The sequence below is a fragment of the Gekko japonicus genome, unplaced genomic scaffold (assembly GCF_001447785.1).
Source record: "Gekko japonicus isolate JY-2015 unplaced genomic scaffold, Gekko_japonicus_V1.1 scaffold2581, whole genome shotgun sequence".
Lineage (NCBI taxonomy): Eukaryota > Metazoa > Chordata > Lepidosauria > Squamata > Gekkonidae > Gekko > Gekko japonicus.
The window spans coordinates 190,499-200,449 of record NW_015174352.1 but is presented as its reverse complement, the minus strand read 5'-3'; the positions used below and the strand labels follow the sequence as shown (position 1 = coordinate 200,449).

General features: G+C 45.8%; 2 protein-coding genes across 2 annotated transcripts in view; one reads left to right on the top strand and one right to left on the bottom strand.

Annotated features, from left to right (window-relative positions):
- Positions 1-7,924, bottom strand: part of LOC107121405 (cytochrome b ascorbate-dependent protein 3) — a 16,106-nt gene extending 8,182 nt beyond the window's left edge. The window contains exons 1-5 of the mRNA XM_015424317.1: positions 7,786-7,924; positions 3,882-4,088; positions 3,539-3,747; positions 2,653-2,807; positions 1,604-1,760 (exon numbers count right to left, since the gene is read on the bottom strand). Coding sequence (XP_015279803.1) covers positions 1,604-1,760; positions 2,653-2,807; positions 3,539-3,747; positions 3,882-4,088; positions 7,786-7,861 — 804 coding nt within the window. The 5' untranslated portion in view covers positions 7,862-7,924. The remainder of the gene's footprint in view (positions 1-1,603; positions 1,761-2,652; positions 2,808-3,538; positions 3,748-3,881; positions 4,089-7,785) is intronic.
- An 18-nt stretch (positions 7,925-7,942) lies between these two features.
- The window catches only part of TMEM138 (transmembrane protein 138), a 15,042-nt gene continuing 13,033 nt past the window's right edge, over positions 7,943-9,951 (top strand). Inside the window, exon 1 of the mRNA XM_015424316.1 lies at positions 7,943-7,969. The gene's annotated coding sequence lies outside the window, so the exon portion shown is untranslated. The remainder of the gene's footprint in view (positions 7,970-9,951) is intronic.

The following is a 9,951-nucleotide window of genomic DNA, read 5'->3' as shown; positions in this document are numbered from 1 at the left end:
GGGCCCACCAATCAATAAATGCTTTAAAGCACTCAATTGGAATTAAGTCCTCGCCGGGAGATTTACCACTGGGTGTGGATTCGATCAATGACCTCACCTCACGCTCTGTTACCTCTGGCCAATGTGGTAGTGCGGAAAGAGAGGGATTTACCTGGATATTCTCACAATCACAACTAAAAACCTTGGCGAAATGGGCAAACCAGGTCTCAGCTTGGATATTAGAACCCCTCATCATTGATTTACCATTAAAGCCTGCTGAAATTAGGCGCCAGAAGCTACCTTCATTCCTACCCCTAACCGCCTCTTGGAGCTCCGCCCATAGGCGGGCAGTACATGCTATCTTCTTTTCCTTTAAAAGATCTTTATATTGTCTTCTAGCTGTACCTACTAACCTAAAGGATTCCAAGTCCCTAACTCTTCTAGCTAACCTGATGCATTTCAACAAATATCTCTTGGATTGTGCACACTCTCTATCAAACCACTTGACTCTCCGCTCAGAAGAGGTGTTATCGGAACTCTCTTTCAAAAATAGAGGTTTTAACTGTTCCACAATACTCTCATAAGACAGAATCACGTCAACCTCTTCCCTGGTTTGGTCAGTGCAATCCGAAACCACTCCTACACTAGGGAGTGCCTCCGCAGTTGATTCCTGGACATTTGTAGTCCATTTAGGTCTCCTATGTGATGGGGCATTCCCATTAAAATCGTCCGAGACCCTAGTTATTTCCTTCCGGCCGCATACAATTACGAACAGTGGCTTATGGTCACTGTGTATGGACTCAATCGCCTCAAAAGAAAGGATTTGTTCTAACAAGTCCCCCGAGACGGCCACAAAGTCAATGGTACTTCTCCGCAAGCCGGAGAAATCGGTAAAAGTCCCCTTTGAAGAGTCCCACCTTGTGCCATTCAGCACTAATAAATTAAACATTGCAAGAGTCTCCAGAAATCTCCTACCAGCATTATTAATAACCGGATCCTGGAGGGTACGCCCACCAGCTAAGATGTTCCCATATGGACACCCCCCATCCTCCTGATCCATAATTGAGGACCCGATCCTGGCGTTAAAATCGCCCCCCACAATTAGATGAGTGTTTGGGTATTGGGCCACTAACCATTCCATAAGGGCCACCAGTTTCTCCCAACACAGTTCATTACTAATTCCGTTTATACCATTGGGGGGCAGATATACATTTAAACACAAAAGACTCCCCCACGGGGGGCCTCTAAACAAGAGAGGTAGCACAAAGTCCTCACAATCATGAGGGATCAACTCCACCTCCAACTGAAGAGAGTTCTTGACCGCTGTAACCAAGCCACCACAGCTTCTACCTTTGTTATGGATCTTGATGGCGGGAATGCTGTAAACCTTGAAACCTTCCATGTTAGGGGGAGCTAAAGCCGATGCCCAGGTCTCTTGGAGCATCAGCATATAGATTCCTAATAAACACCAGCAATCTGCCAGGCATACTCATGTTAAAAAGTTTTCTCCAAAGTCTAATGAGAGAGAGAGAGAGAGTTGAATGCACTACAGAGATCAATAAACGAAGAGTAAAGTACACCGCCTGCGCTTTTCCTTTCAATAAGCCAGGGTTGTTGTTTTTACCTCTTGAATTCCTTGTGAATTTGCATCTGGGCGCTTCCATGCAGACACAGCAAGAGCCCATAATACTAAGAGACCATAAACCAGGATCAGCATCCCCAGGATGTTAGCAAACCAGGCTTCTGAAGGGAGCTTCGAATAAAGTGTTGTTGAATTTTTTCTAAGGGAAGAGACAAGGATCAAATTCATTTCATGAGAAACCAATAGCAGCTTACACACTTCTTCCCAGAGACCCCTAAAGGAGGACACAGCTGGATAATACCAACAAAATATCTCTAGTCACAACCTTTAACACAAGGCTTTGCCTATCAGCCCTCAAGAGCATCCTAGACACCCGTACTGACACAATACACTCACCTTTAACATCTGACTCCTTATTTTGTGGACTGCCATTGTTTCACACATGCCAGCTCCCTGTCTCGGTTGCTACCAAAGCTACATATACCGATGGCAGCATGTTATGAATCAAGTGTCATCCCTGTAGCTAACCTCCTCCTCTGATACCCAAGAGTATCAGCCCAACAAAACAAGCAACAAAACCACACAGAGGTCCACAAATAAAACATGAAAGAAAATAAATTCTGATGCATTTTGAGCCAGAAATGCTTCTCTTCATGGGATGCAATGTGATGTTCTTTCTTGGATCTTTTTGAGAAACTGAGATGGAAGAAATGTCTCCTAATAGGTTAAAAAAAAGGGAGCATTTCTGGATCAAAATGAATCTTGATCATTCTCTTTCATTAATCAGTTTTTTATCTTGGTGGTTTGCCACTTGTGGTTTCATTGGTGCAGTCTTACTGCTGTACAATTATCTTTAGAGACTTTGCCTATTTGTATTTCTGAAGGTTATTTATTGCTTTCAGAATTCACAACAGCTGATACCTGTCTGGACCAGCACCCTTTGTTCGGCCTTTCTAGGCTGAAACTAGCAAGCCGTTTTTTTATTCCAGTGTCTCATTCACCACCCATTATTTCAGACCCAAATGATCTGCAAACCCTTTCCTCCCTTGTTCCTTTTAGTAGCTGCTGCTGCCTTCTCCCCCAGTACTCACAGTCTGAAGAACAGCTTCTCATTGATGCCAGAGAGACAGGCTGCCATAACTAAAGAAAGGATGGCAGAGCCAAAGAAGACATGGATGGGCTTGTAGAGGGCCCGCAGCCAGATGGGGGCCCAAGGCAGCAGGAAAGAAGCAAACCCCATTAGCCACTAGATTAGAAAAATAAGAATTAGGAACTTTTATCACGAAACAATTACAGAACCAAACATGGTATCTATATATTGGCACAGTGCTTCTTTAAAAACAAATTATACATCTAATTGTTCTACAGACAAGGTTATTTTAATACTTCACATTTATAAGCTACTTGGTAGCCCAAGATTCTCAGGACAATTAGACACCAGATTTTAGAGAAACTGCAAGCAGATGACCAATTTAGTTTTCCTGGTTGGCACAATGCATCGGATGCCAGGACTTTGGCAGAGAACACAACATGCTGAGTGGGCAGGGGGGTTAACTTACAGAAGCTAAAAAAAATGACAACCAAGAGGAAACATGCAGCTTTGCAAAGGGGTGTGTGAAAAAATATGACTAGTACTCATTGTCTCAAAATATAAGGATCTGGATGAGAGGTAAACCAACGTAATTGATAGGCAACAGATCTAAGGCAAACCAAAGTATCTCATCATACAATGCATAGCTAACCAGTGGCTACAAGACACGGTAGAAGCCTTTGGCATAAAAAGGTTAGGTTTTAAAAAAAGAGGACAACCTGAATGCCACATGTTGAAAGAGCTTATTTTGGGCCACCAGACTCCAAGTACAAACAGGTGATTGATATCACCAGCTTTCCTTGCTCCTGAGCTTTGCCAGAGAAAGAGCTGAGCTAGCTGGACCATGGGGCTAACCTCCTCAACTATTCATGGATTTTTCCCCTCACCTGGCAGGAGAAGAGCAGCACAGCAGTTAGCCCCACCCAGCTGTGCAGTGAGTACATGTTGGGGATCTTCTTATTGTTGTGAAACTCAAAGACAGCAACCAGCCCCACTACGACAAGGATAAATGCTGCCAAAGTCAATGCCGCATGGAGCAGCTTCCATGGAAGCTTGGGACCCTCCCAGGAAAGGGGCACACGATACACCAGTGCCGCTGCAGAGAGAGGGAAGGAGTTGTCAAAACCAAGATTGCTGAGACACCCTGCCCACCCAGCCACTAAGGCATTTCCTTCACGTTCCAATGCAAAAGCAAATATGAGGCTGGATTTGGAACTTCCTGTCCCTTACCTGAGCCGTACAAGACCAACATGCCTGTCACCATGAGAACCGGGTGCCAGTTGAACATTTCAGAAGAACCATCCCAGGCAAAGCCGCCAAGCCAGTGTTGGCCCCAGAACCCCGTCAGCCCCACACAAAGGACCCCCAGGATTCCAAGGAGGATGGAAAACGGCAGGAACTGGATACCAGGCATCTCACACCTCGTGGGGAGGACACCTAAGAAAAATAAGACACCAGTTAGGTTTGTGACGTTCGTCACATTAGGTTTGTGGCATTCGTCAGATACCTCCCGCAAGGCCCTGCCTGGTCTTCCGGGCCAGTTCTTCACTCTCCCTGGAGCACTGCTTTGCCTTCTACACACTACCACGAGCTGTCTAGAACACCTACTTTGAACTGACGGTTTTATAACTGAAGGAGTCCCAGCAGCTGGTTTAGGGAAGTGGCTTTCAAGTGCACAACTAAACCAGTAGAAGACGCACACGTGCGAAGACTCCCCGGAGGATAGCTCTAGGGCCTCCCTGGGCAGGCTCAAGGACATCACAGTCCAGCTGGAATGTTGTACTTTCAAAAGCCACAATAAACAGCTACCAGCCAGCAGAAGACCATATGAGGAAAGCGCAACTTGCTTGGGTATGTCCTGCTGAGACTAGGTAGGGCTCCCACAGTGGCACCTCCTTTCCACTAGACAAGAGAGGCTCAATCAGTTGGCTTAGGTCAAGAACAGGTTTTCCTGTCACTGGTATGGTTTCCATCTCTCCCAGCGGCAGCTTGTACAAAAAAGCCATAGAATCGTTAGCCAAATCCTCTATGTAGTACCCATCTTTAAAAAAACAAGAACAAAATTTAACTCCCAGGACTTATCTACACAAAAGCACCTTTAGCTCTGCAACAGTTCATCGAGAACCAAAACCCACAATTGATCAGACAGGAAGAAACCAGTTAAAATGAATCTGGTGAGCCAAAACTCTATGTGCCAGTAGGCTCCACAGCCACACAGTTTCCAGGCTCCCAAGGCAAACATTTGTGTCACTGACACACCGGCCTTCACACAAAGAACAGCTGGATGGAAGAGCCAACCCAAAATAAAGGTCATTGTAACCCAATGGAGGGGAAAGGACAGCTGCCCGCAAGGGTTTTGAAATGTCTATACAAACTATTCTCACAGTTACAGACCACAATTTTCTCTGAACGCCCAACAGTACTGCACAGAGGTCGCACCTGCAGCTTCTACTTCCTATAGCAGGGCAACTGTCATGAGACGCCCCCAACTTCTGCTTTCATCCCAGAGTTTAGGAGGCCGGCACAGAGAGAGCGAGACCAGAATGACAGAAGCATCACTCTCCAGAAAGCAGAAGTCAGTGAAAGTATGGACAGAACAATGTTGTTTTATGCTAAGCCCCCTTTCTAAAGGTGACAAGTTCCTCACAGTTGTCCATTAGACTGAACTGGAGACCCTGCAGAATTTTCTCCAGCTCATGAGGATGGTGCCGAAAGTTTAAGATGTAGCACCAGTATATTCCCATAACGGGAAAGCTATTCTACAATTTACACCAAGAAGAGAACTTGCTTATGCAAATCGTTTAACTAGAGTGTAAGTCACTTCTTAGCAGTTGTATCCTGTGTGATATTTGTGGGCAGGTAGTCCACAATAGGGGAGCTGCGGTGGCTGAAGTGGTTAAGACGCTGAACTGCAGGCTGTGGAAGGTCGGTAGTTCAGCAGTTTGAGACCCGAGTGTGCCGCATGACGGAGTGAGCTCCCGTCTCTAGTTCCAGCTCCAACCTAGACGTTCGAAAGCAAGAAATTGCAAGTAGATAAATAGGTACCGCTTCGGTGGGAAGGGAACAGCGTTCCGTGCGCCTTGGTGTTTAGTCATGCTGGCCACATGACCACGGAAATGTCTCCGAACAGCGCTGGCTCTTCAGCTTTGAAACGCAGATGAGCACTGCAACCCTAGAGTCGGATTCGACTGGCTTTCGAGCAAGGGAACCTTTACCTTTTTTCCTAGTCCACAATTACATGTCAGGCTATGCTGCAGTCAGATGACTTTGGCTTATTTGTCAAGTTTTTCTACAAATATGGGGACTCACAAGCAGTGTTCCCTCTAAGCTGAGTTGGTGTGAGCTAGCTCACAGTTTTTTAGCCTCCGGCTCACACATTTTTGTCTTAGCTCAGGAAGGATGGCTCCAAAGCAAACTAATATATGCAGTAGCCAAATTGCTTGCTCACAACTTTAATGCCAGTAGCTCACAAAGTAGAATTTTTGCTCATAGGACTCCACAGCTTAGAGGGAGCATTGCTCACAAGCCATAAGTGACTGCATGGGACTAGTTACAGTGTTCCCTCTAAGCTGAGTTCATGTGAGCTAGCTCACAGTTTTTTAGCCTCCGGCTCACACATTTTTGTCTTAGCTCGGGAAGGATGGCTCCAGAGCAAACTAATTTATGCACTAGCCAAATTGCTCACTCACAACTTTAACGCCAGTAGCTCACAAAGTAAAATCAACTGACTAGGTTACCCAAGACCCCCCAAATCCTAGAACTGGCACTGAACTTTGAAGCCAATCTAAGGAAGCTGTTTGCAAGGGTTAGCTGGCAGATGGTATGACGGCACTCTCCATCCCTTGTGATACGTTACTCTTTCCTCCCTTCACTTTACAAGTTCTAACAGCATAACTTTTCCCCACTTCCAAAGAGATTGTTTCATGCTCTGCTAAAGGCTTGTTGCAGCCTGTTGTTCTGTCACATGCAAGAATTCAAGGGCCTGGCAGGAGGACGACTGGGACTGCACTCTGGGCCAAGGGGCTATAGAGCCCAGGCGACAGAGTTCACCCCTACTGGGCTTAGTGCTCCACGCAGACTTTTGGCGTGTGTGTGTGTGTGTCTTTTTCTAACACAGAAGTCCCCAGAAAGCACACAAAGTACCTTTAAGGCAAAAGCTGTCCATTGTCAAAGGTGTTCAGTCAGGAATTACTGATTCCAGATATACATGCTAATTTAACCTAATTTATCTTATTAAGGAAACCAAAGGTGTGTGTGGGGGAACTGTAATAAAATCCTGTGAACTTTTATGAACTACCATGCAGAACTGGACTCAGGTTCTCTGGAGAACCGGAGAAGTGGCATGCTCTTCCTTTCTGCAAGCCCAAAGTCATTCTTGTATTACAAGTATTGCCTGTGAATTTCACTGCCACCAGCTTTCAGGGGAGCAATGCGGCAATGCCAACCGGGACTAGAAAACTCAACCATGCAGGAACTGCAAATATAAAAAATGAAAAGTGCCGACATTTTAGAGATTTTAACTGCAGCCTAGGCTTTCAGAGGCCACACAGGTAATGCACAAGTTATAGAATAAGCCTTTTCTTTCTTTTTTTAAACCAAGCAGAGCTCACCAGGCCGCGAGAATCAAAGCCAGATAACCATCAGAGTTTCAAAGCAGAAAGGAAACTCCTCCACAACATATAAATTCTCAGACACATGAACAGGGCTGACACTGGCAACAAGGAAATATTTCATTTTAGTTAAGTGAGAGGGCAGTGATAGAACTAAAATGCTGAAATCGAGAGTGAAATGGAGAGAGGGAATATCCTACAATCGTCTACTGCAAATTATTGTTTAGTGGTTGCTTATTACGTTTTTTATCCCACCCTTCCTCCAGAGAGATTATGGCTCCAAAATTAGCTACTTTTGTGTTTGTTTGTTTTTAAGAAATCATGGTGGCGTACATGCTCACACCATGCCATCTCATCTTCACAACAACCCTGTGAGGTAGGCTACGCAGAGTCACAGAAAGAACATGACGACTACAAAGAGAAAGAAACACTATAACTTTTATCCTTTCCTAATACCGATCCGCATAAGCATAACTACAAACAGGCAACCATAGAACTAAGGGAAAACATGCGACTTCTCACACCTCGCTTCCGCCTTGCACGCAGGGAATGCCGGGAAAAGTAGTTCCAGAGCGCTGACGACCCTTGAGGATAGCTCATCACACAAAGCCACAGGGACCCCTCTCTTCGCAGTTTTATAATCGTCCAATCTACATATCCGGTATGGATGACGATGGATTTCTGGGAAATGTAGTTTCACTGTGAAAGGTGAGTATAGAACTAAGGAGGCGGCGATGAAATTCTCTTTCTATAGCAAAATGAAATCTTCGTCGACCGCTGCAGGACACATTGAGCGAGGGAAGCTTTTCCAATCATGTAGATACAATAAAGGAGCTGCGGTGGCTCAAGGGGTTAAGACGCCGAGCTGCAGGCTGTGGAAGGTCGGCCGTTCAGCAGTTCGAGACCCGAGTGTGCCGCGTGACAGACGGAGTGAGCTCCCGTCTCTAGTTCCAGCTCCTGCCAACCGAGCCGTTCGAAAGCAAGACATTGCAAGGAGATATAAACAGGGACCGCCGCGGTGGGAACATTAGCCGCGTTCCGTGGGCGGGGGGGGGGGTTCTAGTCACGCCGGCCACGTGACCACGGAAACCGTCTTCGGACAGCGCCGGCTCTTCGGCTTGGAAACGGAGATGAGCCCCGCAACCCTGGAGTCGGGATTCGACTGGCTCTCGAGATACAATAATGCAAAACATGTCGCGATCTTGGCTGAACTTCTGCTTGTCGGAGCCAGGCGGCTGATCAAGGGGGGGGGGGGGGGGAAGCTTGGCTATTTACAGCCCAATGCCCGTCATCTCTCAGCGTTGCACGTTACTACGGTGGACTCTTAGCCGCTTGACCCTACTTGGCGAGAGGTCACCGGCCTGAGGAGACTCGTTCTGCAGGAGACCCCCCCCCCCGGTTCCTGAGGAGGAGCCGCCGCTGCTGCGCTCGTTATAGGGGGGGGAGGGGGGGTTATGCACAGGTATCCAGAAGCGCATGACGCGCCCGCGACGTCTCTTCCTAACCCTCACAAGGCTTAAGGGACCCGTGCAGGAGGGGGGCGCCAGACTCTAAACGAGGAGACATGGAAAAAAAATGGGAAACAAAAGAATAACACGCCTAGCGCAATATTAATAGATCTACACAAATTTAAAATACTAACCAGATGGTACATGACGCCTCAGAGACTATCCCATATAACATCTAAACACACGCCATATTGCTGGAAGGGATGCAAAACAATAGGAAACTTTGCACATTGCTTCTGGGAATGTGAAAAAATCAGTTCATTTTGGAATGAAGTCCTGCAACATATCCAGAACATCTTAGGTATTCTTATCCCAAAAACGCCAGAAAACTTATTTCTTAACCTCTGGCCAAAAGAAATAGCACAACACCATAATAGAGAAATGCTTGACACAATGTTATATGCAGCTAGACTATCTATTGCCTCTTGCTGGAAAGATGTTTCCCCGCCTGACATTCAAACCTGGTACAAAAAGTTGTGGAATCAGTTCATCATGGAAAGCATCACAGCTAAAGTTAACAGGAATAAAGGGAACATTGCACATTTTGGGTTCGAAGTTAAATGGTTTCCTATTCTAGAAGCCTTAACAGAAGAAAAATTCATTTCAGCATCCTGGAATAACTATATTAAATGGATATAATGACTTATATATGGTTCAAACGAATATTGTTTATTGAAACTACATAGATATAGCAAAATACTGATATCCTCACAGTAAATTGTTGATGGTTTATAAGTTCACTTTGTTTTTCACATTGTTAGATATGCTATGGAATGCCTATTGATAGTTTAGAGGGCAGAAGGCACTTTATTGAGTTGGTAACCGCGAACAGAACAGGCTTTAATCAGAATACATTGTAAAAAACAAGGGATTTTGTTCCAAAGTTTATTGAAGTATAAATGCTGACATTTTTTTATTCATATTGTACTGGTTAAGATGTTTAACTGTCCTTTAGTTCATTGTGGACTTGGCTAAGGTTATAAAAATGTGGGTGTTGTGTTTTCTTGATACTATTGTATTATACCAATAAAATGTTATTGGGAAAAGAAAAAAAAAGAAGGGAGGCGCGAGGCGGGGACCCCCTCCTCCCCCCCTCACTCGCCGGGCCAGCCCCGTCTCGGTCTCCATGGAGACGGCGCCATAGAGACGGGAGGACAGCGCGGCCGAGCGGCCGCGCTGTCC